Raw genomic sequence first — 15,602 nt, forward strand, 5'->3', positions numbered from 1 at the left:
TTAATTATTCGCAATATAGAATTATTTAATTAGTATTAATTTTCTGTTAGATTTTTTGTCTGTTCATGTCGAGAGAAGAGTAAGAATGTAACGATACGTTACGTTATCCATAGAGTTGAATTTATTCATACCAGGCATGAACATGATTGATATCACAGAATAATTTTTTGCCTAGAATTTAAAACGTTTGGTAAAAAAATCACATGATCAGAGTATGATCATATTGAAAACACAGGATGGACAATTTTTGATTCAGCGCTGTCTTACTGAGTTACTATGATCTGGCACGTGGCTTTCGTTCAATGCGACATATACGCACTATGTCCATCATAGTTTTTTTTAACTATATTTAAATAACTGCGTAAAGATAAGAGCTCCTTATTTAACAAAGGAGTCGCCTTGTCTCGTCAAACAAACCGATAGCTTGTGGTCTAAATTCTTGAACAAAAAATACGTTGCGCTCAAAGTTTTCTACGCACGAGTATTGGTACCATAAGAAAACGGGTAGGTTGTATCCCTTGTCAAGAATGCTTGGACAAACACCCCCATGCGCCCTCCCTCCTCATTCACTATTCTGCATATGAAAAGGCAGCTTCAACTCAACTCAAGCTATTTAAAAATGAAAGTTAAACTCTTAAGTTCACGCTTTCAGCTTTCAACTACTCGGAAATCAAAATCTCTGTTTGTTAAGATTCGTAAATTCAAAATTTATTTGAAAGCGACTGTCAAACTAATTAACATCCCGGGTCGAGATGTCAGCGCCGTTTCAATGCATTATTTTGTAAGAAGTGCGCTGAATCTGCTAAAATCTGCTAAGAAATGAGCTGAATGCGCTGAAATGAGCTGAAACGCGCTGATTTCTCAAATTTTTCAGCGCAAAAATCTTACATGATTTTGCGCTGAAATGCGCTGAAACTCTGTAAGAAATGTATTCAAATTTCAGCGCATTTCTTAAAATTATTTCGTGGGTTTGAATGCTTTTAGACACTGATTCCTCAATTTCGAACCATTGAATTTTCCCTATTTAATGATGATCTTTTTCTTTAAAAATGCGCTGAAAATATGTAAGAAATGCGCTGAATTTTCAGCGCATTTCCTACACAATTTCAGCGCGTTCCTTCATAAATTGTCTTTTAATATAAAATCAAATTAAATAGGAAGAATTTCAGGAATCATTGGCGCAGTGGATTAAGTGAAGGCAACGGCACCGGAGAGCAGGGTTCGATTGCCCGTGATGGCTGATTTTTGAAAACTTAGTGTATTTCAGCGCGTTTTTTGCAAATTTTCAGCGCATTTCAGTACATTTCAGCGCATTTTTATGTAAGGTTTTTGCGCTGAATTTTTTGAAAAATCAGCGCATTTCAGCGCATTTCAGCGCATTTCATACATAATTTTTCTCGACCCGGGATTAGCTGTGTGGCTTAGTACCCACATTTGTGAGGTAAAAAGCACATATATTTGTGAAAACACAGATTATGCCTAGCTTCAATTGCTGTGAAGATAGTTAAATATTATGTATGTTCGTCGGAGCACGGAGACACGCTTGCTCAGAATCATTTCAGGCACCATTTTGGTTAATCGAAAAGTGATTTTATTGTTTGTGAGGTCTCTTGTTCCCTCATTTGCTTAGAAATGTAGGAAAATTTGTTGCGTTAGATAATTGTATCGTGCAAAGCAAGTGGTCATCATTGTTGCACCATCTGTTCATTCAGTTCAGAAATTCATTCAGCCGCGTTTCCTTCTCAGAAGTTTCAGTCACATTGGTTCTCAATCCCCTCTCATTCAGTAGCCCTCTCTTTCCCTCTCCGAAAGTTGCGTCTTTTCTTTGAGCGTCCAACTTGGTTTTCCATACTTGAGCAATTTCCAACGCCCACTCTTGTTCTCTCCCATCTTGTTCAACACTAGTGGCCCCCTTCAGACCCTGTCAAGCAAATTCTACAGTTCACTATAAATTTTATCAAACTGAGATACAATTTTTTTTCAATACGAAAGTTGTCTGTTCCAGCTGAGCTCTGCTGTCATTGGTTCGTGTTGTAATAATAATAATAATAATAATAATAATAATAATAATAATAATAATAATAATAATAATAATAATAATAATAATAATAATAATAATAATAATAATAATAATAATAATAATAATAATAATAATAATAATAATAATAATAATAATAATAATAATAATAATAATAATAATAATAATAATAATAATAATAATAATAATAATAATAATAATAATAATAATAATAATAATAATAATAATAATAAATTGTTTGTAGTGCCGTTGTCATAAAATATTAGCAAGAAATTACATACATTGTACAATACAATCGGTTACAATTTGTGACACTACAAGGTCGCCATTAAACCAATCTGGTTTGTTTTCAAGCGCCTCACGGAAGAGTTGTGCAATTTTAGATGAAATAATAAAAAAAAGTGTTTTAAAATGAAAAGTTGTCCTTTCCAGTAGAGATTAACTAGAGAAGAAACTGTGTTTGTAGCTATCAAAAAATTTGCTCTAATGAGCATGAAAAAGTCTTTCTAGCAGGTCCTGGTTACCAGTTATATAAAGATTCAAAAATGTATAGCAAACTCTTTTATGTTTGCCTATTTTATTGTTCTAACATCTTCAATAAAAGAGTTGTTTTCCCAAGAACTCTACAATTCAATTAATTACTATCGAATCTTCGTCTGCTAATTTTTACAAACTGTCATCGATTTCTCTTTTTCATGATATCATTCGGGTCCGAGTCCGCTATTATGGTTGAAAAACTTCACTTGGCGGTTGCTTTTTATTAGTTTTACTAGTAGTTTGAATATTTCAAAAGCAAGTAACTCTGATGCGTTGCTTATCAAATTGCGAACTCGTATTCGCTCGATTGACCCGTACTTACGTTTCCACAAAATTAATTTTAAAATTCTTTTAAATAATATGTTGATTGGTTCTAAAAAATTTTCATTGGTAGATCCGTAGATCAAAATTCCGTATTGTACTATCGGTTTGACATCAATTTTAAAAATTTTAAGAAGCTGTGTTCTTGTAAAAATAAGGCATAATCGGTAAAAAAGGGAACCAAATTTTAAAAGCTTCTCTTTGACGTAGTTAAATGATCTTTGAATTTCAACTGATTGTCTATTATCAATCCTAGATACCTAAAAGACCTGGTTTGTTTAATTTCCGCTCGGTTAATTGTTGTTTTGTGCTGTTTTAGATTGCGTATTTTTCTAAACACCGTGTGTTTTGTTTTTGTTGCGTTAATTGTCAGTTTGTTTCTATAAAACCAAATCGCAACTGCGGCTAGTGCGGCATCGTGATTTTTTCCTACAGTCTCAAAATTACCTTTATTAGAAACAACCGCATCGTCAGCATAAAGTATAGTTTTCTATTGACTTTAGAGTTGGAATGTCGTTTAGGTAGATAATAATGAAATGCAGTGGACCGAGAATTGATCCTTGCGGCAGTCCACATTTAACGTTTCTCTTTTCAGATTCAACATTTTCTTTTTTAATATATTGGAGTCGGTCTTTCAGATAGGATTCAAGCATTTTCAGTACCGTTCCTCGAAGTCCGTACTGCTCATACTTTTTCAGCAGTAGCTCATGGTTCATTGTATCAAAAGCGTTTTTAGGTCAATAAAAGTGCATTTAGTTAAGTTTTTTAATTAAACCAGTTTGCTCTTCAGTTAGGGATGCTAGTGTAGTTTTTGCTCAAAAACGTATAAATTCGTTTATATAAAAGTTTTTCAAACAACTTGCCAATGGCTGGAAGCAGTGAGATTGGTCTGTAGTTTGTGGGTTCGAAAAAAGGCACATCTTTGGCTATTTTCAGGCACTGTGGAAATACATCAAGTTTCAGACACTCATTATATAATGTTTCAAGTAGTGGACTAACTGCCCGAGTTTTTTTTTGAGAAAAAAGTAGTTTATGTTGTGGCAGTCTAAACTAAACTTTGATGGAAGCACTCGCAGTGTATCATTGATTTCGGAGCTGGGTACTGGGAAACAGAACATGGTATTTTTGTTAGTTTCGATTTCATACTTCTGCTTTGTATCAAACGCCTTTGATAGCTCTACTCCAATGTTTGCGAAAAAAGTGTTAAAGGTTTCTATGTTTTCTACTATTTGTTCATTGTGTTGAGTTGTTAAAGTTTTGCCCGATGTTTCATTTAAGAGATTGAAAAACTTTCTTTTGCTGTTGGCTGCTTCTTTTTCATTATCATTTTTTTAAAAATGTCTAAGTTTTCGTTTGATTAGATTTCTGAAAAGTTTGCATTGAGCCTTGTAATCATTTTGCAAAACATTATTATCTGGGTTTTGTAAACACAATTTTCTTAGGAATTTTTTTTTCTGCCGCAGCATTTTTCACCTGATTATCTATCTATGTTTTTGTACTCCTGTTTTAGTTGAACTTATTATTGATAGACTTTCGTCTAGGGTATTAATCAGAATTTCATGCAGTTTTTCAAAAGCCTTTATCGGGGGACCATTCACTACCATTACAAGTATTTATTTTTAATTTGTCCATCAAGATATTGTTGAGGTCTTCGACAAATTCACGATTCTCTAGTTTGACCCATTTTCTTGTAAACTTTTCGTGTCTATTGGACGAGCTTTCCAGAGATTGTTCAAATGTTAGTGTTATTGTTTGATGGTCTGAAATGCCGGAATCAGTAGGGTGGACAGAAGACAGGGTGTTTGAAAAAAACGCATCCAGTGTTGATTTCGTGCTCGAGGTTTCGCGAGTTGGTTCAATGCTTTCAACTATAGAGAGGTTAATTCCTGCCAGCAAAGTGACCATTTTCCGGAAGTTTGCACTATTAACCAAAAAGTTAATGTTGAAGTCTCCGCATAGTATATGTTTATCTTCAGGTTCAATTGATAAGGTATCTATGTAATTTTCTAGCCTTTGAAAATTAACATTGTTTTGTTTTCTAGGTGGAATATAAATACAAGTAATACTCAAATAATGATGCTTATCTGCTTTGATCTTTATTGTAAGAGCCTTCAGATCGTTGTGATGGCATTTTTTCACTTCAAAAAAATTCCAAGTCGTTCATTACAAAAATTTCTACTCCACCCCCTCTTTTCATTATCTCACAGCTGCAAAGTTTTTGGCATTCTTTCTATGAGAATTGTGACGTTTCGTAGTGGTTCTTATGCTAAGTTTCTGTCAGGCAAAGTGCTATAAGTTTAGATTTTAACGTTTCTAAATGAATGTTTAGCAGATCAAAGTTTTTCTGAAGGGAACGTATGTTCTGTAGAATGACAGTTTGCTTATTTAAAATCATCTGTTTGTGTAAGTTTGGGGAATGTAATAAAGAAATAACTAATTTAATTATTTACTGCAACTGGCGTTGATTTTGGTTTGCTGTAGTTTAGCAAAAGAATATGTCTTCAGCTTGCTGATAGGTCCCACTTTACATTTTTTATACTTTTTTCTCCTCCCCTTTCCTTTTTTAAAAAAATTGATTTACAGCGTGAAAAAAAAAGAAAGCAAGTGTTTATTCGCGGCTATCGCACATAGACACTGCAATAGCCGATTTATTTCTCACATTCATTGCCGTTGTCAGTCGCGTATTTCTGTTGCGAATTTTGTTGCGTCATTTGTTTTCATTTTGCACTGAATTTTCTCAAATTATACTGTCATATGTGTCCCAAAGTTACTTTGAACAACATTTAGAACAGATACCTGATATTTAGAGGAAAAAGCATGCCATCTAAAATTCCTAGACCAAACAATTTCTACGGATTATAGTCAATAATTAATCATAAGTCAACAACAATTAACCTACTGCAACCGCTTTGAGCTCTCCAAATGTACACAAGCGAGAATCTTTTTCATACAAGCAACAATAAGCCACCCAATACAGACAATCAAGCCAACATCGCGGCTCAGACAAACCGAATTCTTCCACAGATACGCTCAAGTTCCGCATCAGAGACAACACAAATCCCGAGTCGAAAACAAAATTAATACTGCAATATCTTTTTTATATTCTTACAAGATTCATGCTAAACAATTTAAATTTTTACCCAACAAGAATTTACAAAATTAACTTTTTATTTCTAGATTTTTAGAAGATTCTTTTAGGACGCTGTTAAATGTTTAAGACGTTAATAAACAAAATTTAACTAGCCGTTATTAATTTTTACAAAAAATTTTACAAGATTTTACAAGATTAAATTTTACAGGAACCTTAGAAGATCTGCTCTATCTTGCAAGGCTAATTCTATCTTGCCAGATCTCAATAGACTAATATTTTTTGCAAGAACCTTACAAAGATATTGCATGCTTAACGTTTGGTTTCAACTCGCTATTCTATCACATAGACCAGTCGTCCTCGCTAGGGACAATAACTTCGTCACAAGTGAGCCAAATTTGAAAAATATCACCTTGAGACAGCATGCCTCCGAATCCTTAAGGATGGACACAATTGTCTGTGTCAGTTTGCCACTCATCACCCCGAGAGATGTCTCGGACTCATCCAATTCCTCCTGTCTCATCAGACTCTTGGCTGTCACGGAGGCCAGAACCTTCATCTGGGTACATATGGACTCCACTGGTTCAATCGTTTGGATTAAATTTGGCCCTAACCTTTGAAAAAATATATAATGAGTAAAATAAAATATTTTATGGTTAACTACCAGTAAAAGCTCGTTTTTTTAACCCCATTAGAAAATTTTGAATTGCGGCCATCGAATGCAAGAACTGAGCAAAAGGAGCGGAGTTTGGTGGCAGAGAAAATCAGGGCTGAATCGGTCTAGAGACATTTTGTTGTTTAGGATGGCCAGTAATGTGATCATTTCACAATTTACACTGGCCGGTAGTGATTTATGAGAAAAATTTACTGCATGAAAAATGATGTGTTCAGCTTAACTCCAGCCGGAAAAGTTTGCTTTAAAAGCGATTCGAACTTCTGCGTGGGTACTTGTAACATTTAATTTGCGTAGCAAGTCGTAACCACAAAGCTAAATGGGTTTTGTGGTAATTGCTTACAAACTAGCTGATGTATAAATAGTGCGTTTAATACTATTGTAATTACTAGTTATAAGCTAACAAAAAGTATGACTTTATTATGCTCGGACTTAAATTTGGGGTATGAGTTTTTTAATAAGAGTATACAGGATAAGTTTAGCCTGGGCGAACTCTATGACCCCAATGTAATCATAATGAAGAGAAACTGTATATATAAGAAACTTAAAGTGTTCTGCAGATGCAATGTTTCATAACTGATTTAAGTATTTACTCTTGAAATGTTCCGGTTCAACGCTGACATGCATTGAGACTCAAGTCCGGGATTCAACGCAAAAATGCATCAAATTACAGGAATTTGAGCAAGAAAATGCAAACATAGCTAGCAGGTTGCCAGAAAATAGCCACAATAGCATCGTAGATCTGCAGTCTCAATAAAAATGTAAAAGAAACAGGCCGAAAAAAAACTTTAATTAAACGCTGAGATGTTTTATTTCGATTAAGAATCTAAAAAACTTTTCGCTGCTTCTTTAAGCTGTCCTTAAATAACCTACCACCAGAGAGACACGCTATCACTTGACAGTATCTCTTTGAGTTAATGTCAGGAAAAATTAAATTCAGAGTGAAGATGGCATTTTGAGAGTGAGGTTATCACATGTGACCAAAAATTTAATCACTCAACTGAACATAGTGCAGAACAATTGAACAAGGCCCAGCAAAAATAAAAGCAATATCAAAAATTGAGAAACTTAAACAATTAAACAACCTAAACAACGTAATCATTGCTATGGCTGTAGAAGCTTTAACGCTAAAGTACAGATTTGTTGAGTTTTATTGTTTCAGATTATCCCACGCACAAAAAATGGCATGGAAGAGTTTTATAGGCTATTAACGATAGAAAAATTGAGCAACAAGACAAAACACTCAAAAAATTTGAGTTTGCAAAAGTTAAAGATAATTTTCTAATTTCGCAAGGTTAAAATCTTCAAAACCATTTTTTTGTCTTTGGAATCTCTTCTGTAACCAATCCGTTAGACATAAACAAAATGGCCCGAAAAGATTGACAAACTTTGAAAGTGACATAAAAAATCAAAAAAATTGAAAACATTTTAAACTTTTTATGAAATGTTGAAATGTAGTGGTATAATAATCTCTTCAGAACCATTTCACTGTCTCCAGTGGCTATCTAGGAATTTTTTGAGCCTTAAAATTTTTATTGGCTGAAAAAAAACTTATACACTGAGAACATGACATAAATTTTCAGAAATTTTGAACAATAATTTGCAAAATCTTTGCTTATTAATATGTTGAAATTAATTCCATAACCACTAAAAACTATGCAGCAGCCTATTATCAGACCCTGGATGAGGTTTTATGGTAACCGAGGCAGGAAAATCTCAAAACTTGACAAAAGATTTCAAAAAATTGTAAAAATTTTAGCTCATAAAATGGTTACAAAAAGTAATTATGAGATGCCATTGACCTCACCCAACTTCAAACATCGTCAATTTAAGACTCTTCACACAAAAACGTGACGTTAAAACGCATAAAATGCGCTTAAAACTCTTAAAAATAACCTTTTAACCTTGAACTAAACCACATCAGCGACAACACTCTAACGGTTTGACCAACTACTAAAGCCAGTTTTGGGCTTCTAATGAAACTTAACGCACACTGGGCTTTCCCTGTTTATCGCGTTTTGAAATAACGGAGTCAATGAAAAATGTACAAAAAAGTACGAAGGAAAAAAAGGAAAAAAATACGAAAAAAACAATAGCATGAAAAACAATCCAAAGAACTCTTAGATTGAGGTTGCTTAGTTCAGCAACATCAATCTAAGAGAGTCAAAAAACCCCTGACCCCAAAAAGAACAAAAAAAGAAATCCATTTAACAAATTTTTACAAAACCTAGTGCATTAACAATACCTAAAAGTTAGTGAAAATGTTGATTTCATGCGTACTATGAACGATTCCATAATACAACAACCTTATGGGAATCAATCACAGACAAAGCAAAAAAAGTGAAAAACCAAGAAAATTTGCAAAAAAACAGGAATTTTGGAAACCAGTGGGGCCCTAAGCAAAGCATATCATTAATCTTTAAAAGTGATGAAATAACTTTATCTGGGACTACAATTATGCCCCACTGCAAGATCGAGGTAGATTGATCGTTGAGTCTAAGTGAAAAGACAACAACAGAAAAAATTAAGATATAAAAATCTACTTTTTCCGTAAAAGTAGTTCTCATAAGTTTAAAACTGCTGTGCGCTCAAGTTACTAATCAAATTCACTTGTTACTCATTAGCAAGGACAACTTTTATCACTGAGATTAATTGGTGAAACACAAATAAGTTTAACAAACGATAACAAAATTCAAAAATTCAGTTTTTTGAAACTGAAAAGCGCATAAGTCAAAAAACAATTAAATAGTTGATACAACAGTTAAAAGGTGGAACGATTATCTCGTTTAATTTAAGCATTTTTTTTATTAACAAAGAGTCTTGCCATCAAGGACACAAAGATAAAAAAGCAAATTAGGCAAAAAAAATCGTAAAACCTCCAGAATAGGATATTTCATGAAAAAATGAAAATCAAAGTCATTGAAAAAATTAGCTTTGAAGTGAAACAAATATAGTGAAAAAAATTGATTGATATTGTCAAGCTGTCCCTAATGATTTAAAATGATAAGAAAACAAAAAGAACACAAAACCTTCTCAATACTTAAAAAAAGTTAAAAAAAAACCATAGGCTGAGAACAAATAGTGTCAGAGTATTTAAAACTGCTGTTAGCCATAAACTCAAAATCTAATTTGTGCTGCATTTCCAAACACAGATACTTCTCTCTTTGATAGTACGTGATACGACAACAGAGATAATATTAAAAAATGGCCAAACATCGCATTTTATAACAGCAAAAAGTGTAAAAAATAAAAACGCCTTAGCTGCCCTTCAATAAGATTAATCCATTTAAAACAAGCTCTATTAGAAAAAATAAACACTATCTTAATAGCGGTGAAGTGTTGAAAAACCTGAAACAAGCAGTCAAAATGCACCACAAGAGAAATTCGCTTTCAGAAACCCCGAAAATTTTCAAACACCTAAATCTAAATCCACTTTAAAGATACTTTAAAAGTGATGAAATACATTTTGCAGGAACTTAAATTACGCCACACTGGAAGATCAACGAGAAATTATTGTTGGTCTTGATACAAAATGTAAAGACCACAAGAAAAACTTTTAAGACAAAAAATCACAATTTCCGTAAAGGCAGATGTCAGAAAATTAGAAATGATTGCTCTGAGCTCAAATCATCAAAGAATTTCACTGATTGCTCATTAGCAAGCATTGCCAACTTCCATTGATGAGATTAAATGATAAAAAATTAATAGTTTCATCAAATGAAAAAAAAATTCAAAAATTCATTTTTTTTAAATAAATCGCGCTTAAGTCAAAGAAACATTAGTTAACAAGTAAAACAAATATGTTCTTTAGTTTAGGCGTTTGTGGCAACAGATAAGTCTTTTCATGCAGGAGACTAAAAATTAGAAAGTAAATTAGGCAACAAAAACTCGTAAAACTTCCAAATTTCTATAATATTTCTTGAAAAAATGAAACTCAAAGTCATAGAAAAAATTAGCTTTGAACTGAAACAAATAAAATGAGAAGAATCATTTGTAATTTCAACCTGTCCCTAAAAATTTTAAATGATAAGACAACAAAAAAATTAAAGGTCATTTAAATATTTTGAAAACAGGTATTGTCAGTTTCTTTAAAACGACCACTAGCCATAAAATCAAAACCTAATTAGGTTCATTAGTGCTTCATTTGCAAACATAGATAATGTTATTATTGTTACTACCCGCTGCAACAACAGAAATAATATTAAAAAATGGTCAAACAATGTGTTTTCAATTACATTTTACTGCAGCAATTAAGGTCAAATTAAAAAAAAACGTTAGCTGCCCTTCAAATAGATTCATCCAATTCAAACAACTGCTATTAGAAAGCCTAAATAATATCTTTATACCCCTATTTATTTAACCCCCTATCATTTAACCCCTATTTATTCACTCCTCTATCATTTAACCCCTCTATCATTTCACACCGATTTTAATCTTTTGTAAAATAAGGACTATTTAATTAGCAATATAATCATTTGGCCATGCCTTGCGGTCCATGGCCATGCCTTAGCGGCGCGTGGGACTAGATATGAAACTATCACAACCGAACATGGGATTAAGTTATCTACTTAATTATGACAAAGTATGCCTTTAATGTTGACTCCTAATTGGCGGGATGAAATGACAGAGGGGTGAAATGATATAGGGGTTAAATGATGGAGGGGTTAAAAGATACGGGGTTAAAATATGCGGGGTTAAATGAATCGGGGTGAAAAAAAGTAGAACCGTCAAATTGCAGCACGGGAAAAAATTTGTTTTCATAAACCCTAAAAAAGGTCAAATAACTACTTCTAACTCCACTCTAAATATATTTTAAAAGAAATAAAATACCATTCGCTGGTTCTATAATTACGCCGCACTGGACAATCAATTAAAATATGTTGCGAACAAAAAAAATGTAAGAGTCTTCAAAACCACCACTAGCCACAAACTCAAAAATCTAATTAGGTTCATTTGTGCTTCATTTGCAAACATAGATACTATTATTATGATAATATTAAAAATATTATAATGATAAAATGGTCAAACATTGTATTTTCCTTTACACTCTGTGACAACAAATAATGTCAAATTTGAAAAAGCGTTAGCTGCACGTCAATTAGATTAATTCAAATCAAACAGGCGCCATAGCAAAACATAAGTAATTACTTAATAGCATTCAAGAGAAAAGAACCTAAAACTAGCAGTCAAACTGCCGCAAGAGGAAAAAAATTCGCTTTCCAACACCTCAAAATTGTTCATACACCTACTTCTAACTCCATTTTACAGATTGCCTGAAGAAAATTAGGCTTCAAGCCAACCGGTTTTTCACGTATCTTTACAACTCCAACGTTAATAAAACCAGCACTCTAATTTTACTTCTCATTGACGTCAAAGAAGCCAAAAAAGTGTGCGCAGATCATTTGAAAAGCATAGCCGAAAGACCGCGGAAGGATTTCATTGTCTCTAGAACCCTTTCATTAACGCATCTTGGAGCCTAAAAAAGTTTTATTGGCTCATAAATGTTGATAAACTTGGAATTTGATAATAGTTTTCCGAAAATTTTAAAAAAAGAATTCTAAATTTATCAAAACAATGCAAAAATTTGTTTCATTTATATTTTGAATTCCATTGCCACTAAAAACTATGCAGCAGCCTACTATCAGGCCCTGTGTGTAGTTTTATGGACGTTGGGGCAGAAAAAAAACCATTTTTCATTCAAAGAAATTCAAAAAGTACAGCTCAAAAAAAGGTTATAAAGGTCATTATGGCAAGCAAATGACCACAAACAACTCTGAAAATTGTCCATATGAAAGTGAACAAAGGAAAATGTGTCATAAAAAAGAAAGAAACATGCACCAGTTTGGGCAGATAACTCTAAACATGGCCATTAAACCTTGAAAAAAGGCAATGACAGCAACTCTAAACTTTTGACAGACTCTAATGAAACTTAACACTTACTGGGCCCACCCTGTTTATCCCGTTTTTAATGATCAAAGTCAATGATAATTGTGTGAAATTGTGTGAACAGGAGCAACAATCTAAGAGAGTGAACGACGCCCCTGAACCCAATTGCGAGAAAAAAGAGAAAGCACAAAAACTACTAGAAAACGTTGTCCAACATTTAGTGCTTTAAGAAACACGAAAGAATTTTGACAAATTGACTCTCTGTGTACTTAGATTGATTACAAGCACAACAAAGTTACGAGAATCAATGACAGACAAAGCAAAAAAGAAGCAAAAGAGGAAAGTGCAAAATTTAGAAGTTTTGAAAGCCAGTGGTGCTTTAACCAAAACATATCAGAAAAATTTATAATTGATAAAAAAAAACTTTTGCTTGGACTATAGCTACGCCGCACTGGAAGATCAATGAGAATTGACTTTGGTTGTTGAGACTAAGTAAAAAGAGCAAAACAAAAACACTTAAGACAAACAAATCACATCTTTTTTGTAAAAGCAGGTGTCATAATTTTAGAAACGATTGCTGCGAGCTTAAGTCATCAATCACATTCACCTATTAATCACTAACAAGCAATAAAAACTCCCATCAATGAGGTTAATTGATAAAATAGTAATAAGTCCAAGAACTACTAATAAAAACAAACAAAAATTGAGAATGAAAAGAGTACAAGTAAAAACCAACAGTTAGAAAGTGAAATGGCTAAATAGTTTTATTTAGGCATCTTTAGCAACCAATGAGACTTGTCATTACAGAGACTAAAAGATAAGAAAACAAAGTAGTCCAAAATATTCGAAAAACCTAAAAAAAATTGGTATATATCTTGAAAAGAATGAAAAACAATGTCATAGAGAGAATTAGCTCTCAACTGAAACAAACAAATCGATTGAAATTTTGATATTGGCAATCTGTCCGTAGTGATATGAAACGAAAAGAGAAAAGAAAGTACAACAAATAATCTCAAAACTCAATAAATAGGTTCCTTTGTACCTCATGAGCAATCACAGATACTGTTATTATTGATACTAGGTGGTAGGAGAACAGAGACACTATTAAAATGTGATCAAACACCGTGTATTCATTTATGTTGGCTTCCCGTCAATGAGATTAATTAATTTCAAATAGGTGCCATTAGAAAACTTAAGTATTACCTTAATTGAAATCAAGAGAAGAAAAACTGAAACCAGCATTCAATTTGGAGCACGATAAAAGAAATCGCTTTCAAAAACCCCAAAATTGTTCAAAGACCTACTTCTAACTCCACTTTAAGGTACTTTTGAAAACAAGCACGCTTCAAACCAACTCGTTTTTTGGTCTCTCTACAACTCCAGCGTTATTAAAACCACCACTCTAAAGTGAATTCTCATTGACGTAAAAAAAACAGAAGAGATCTTGAAATAACATGACTGAAGACTCCGGAATCAACCCAAAGTACATTTTCCTTTAGGTCCCAACCAACCAGTGAAAGAATAAAGGAGACTGCAATTTAAGTGTACATAACCTTTTAAAACAATAAGAGAGGAAAAGTAGCATGAGAACGGCCAAAAATGATATCTGGAAAATTATCAGATAAGTTGTCATCCTAAGTTGCACCACCCATGACGTTATTGTAAAAACAACTCACAATACAAGTAATCGTCATTCATTAACTGCGAAAAGGCTAAAATCGGAAAGAATTTGCAATATAATATACATTTCCTCAGAAAAATGCAATGCATAAAACAATGAACTGCATTACCAAACGAGCTAGATTATACAATAAACAAGAAAACTTTTGCAGAAAGAATAGTTCAGAAGAAAAAAGCAAAAACTTTTAACAAAGAAGACGTAAACAAGCAAAATTTTGGTTAAAATCACACCAATTTGGTTTAACAAAACAAATCAAAAATAAAATCTATTAAATTGGAAGCAAATATGTACTGCTAAAATAACTACTTTTAACCAAACAAGATCCCCAGATGCTATAAAGAATGGAACAGGACTACAAAAATTACTAAAAAGCATCCAACAGTTCAAAATGGCAAAAGTAGCTCAAAATTTTGACTGAAAGTCATATCTTTTCATTAAGCGATCAAAAAGGTTGCAGGTAGATAGGTAGGTGGGGCGGGGGTGGGGATTTAGGTAGGTACAGGTAGGTAGTTGGGGGAAGTGTGGGTAGATTTGGGGAGTTAGGTGGTGTCTGTTGTTTAGATTAGTAGGGGCGACTTATATAGGATCAAAAAATTTCAAATTGACCTCTTCACCTTGAGTATTATCAGCAGTTCCTAATAACTATGCATTACAAAAAAGCAAATGTTAAAGTTCAGTGTTTGAAAAAAGAGTCAACAATAAAAATCAGAGGTTAATGTTTGAACTGAAAGAAGTCAAAATTGTAGTCATGAAAAAATTTGCACTAGCTAAAACATGGCCGGTAGAATTCCGGAAACGACTCGAATCGTCGTGCATTATAATCTCTAACCTAACCTTACCGAAATCAGAACATCAAAATAGACGAGAGAAAATAAACCAAAAGTAGCCCAACAAACCATATTAAAGTGTTTTAAAACTGCCGACAATTTTTTAGGTGCGGGGGAGCTGGGTGGGATGGGTGGGTAGATAGGTTGTGGAGGTGGGTAGTACTTGGGTAGTTTGGGGGGGGGGGGCTAGATGGGGATAGCTAGGTGAAGGGAGGAGTAGGGGTATAGGGGTAGGTGGGGGTAAGTTGGGGGAAGGAGTGCGGGGCGATGGGGGAAGGGTGGGAGATGGAAGGTTCTCTGCAAGATTCTATCGATTTCATTCACTGCAAGGCATGCTCTTATTGTTAAAATAGTTTCTTTTTCTAGACTGTGCACTAGGGACACGAGCCAAACTTAATTGCAATTTTACATAATGACCGATTAATTCAACTAAACAAATTTTTCCGAAACTGAAAACCACAATACAGCTGATGCAGTAGAGAATAGATCTGGTTTCGCGCCTTCTCAGAATTATGAAAAAACGCACAATTTCAATTGAATTTTTATATTCT

The 15,602-nt window shown here is 33.4% G+C and overlaps 1 protein-coding gene across 1 annotated transcript in view; it reads right to left on the minus strand.

Moving 5' to 3' along the window:
* Nucleotides 1–1,357: 1,357 nt before the first annotated feature.
* LOC142340812 (uncharacterized) overlaps nucleotides 1,358–15,602 on the minus strand; it is a 123,718-nt gene continuing 109,473 nt past the window's right edge. Inside the window, exons 17-18 of the mRNA XM_075391540.1 lie at nucleotides 6,397–6,598; nucleotides 1,358–1,921 (exon numbers count right to left, since the gene is read on the minus strand). Coding sequence (XP_075247655.1) covers nucleotides 1,709–1,921; nucleotides 6,397–6,598 — 415 coding nt within the window. The 3' untranslated portion in view covers nucleotides 1,358–1,708. The remainder of the gene's footprint in view (nucleotides 1,922–6,396; nucleotides 6,599–15,602) is intronic.

This window comes from Convolutriloba macropyga, chromosome 6 (genome assembly GCF_964194025.1).
Source record: "Convolutriloba macropyga chromosome 6, txConMacr16.3, whole genome shotgun sequence".
Classification (NCBI taxonomy): domain Eukaryota; kingdom Metazoa; phylum Xenacoelomorpha; order Acoela; family Convolutidae; genus Convolutriloba; species Convolutriloba macropyga.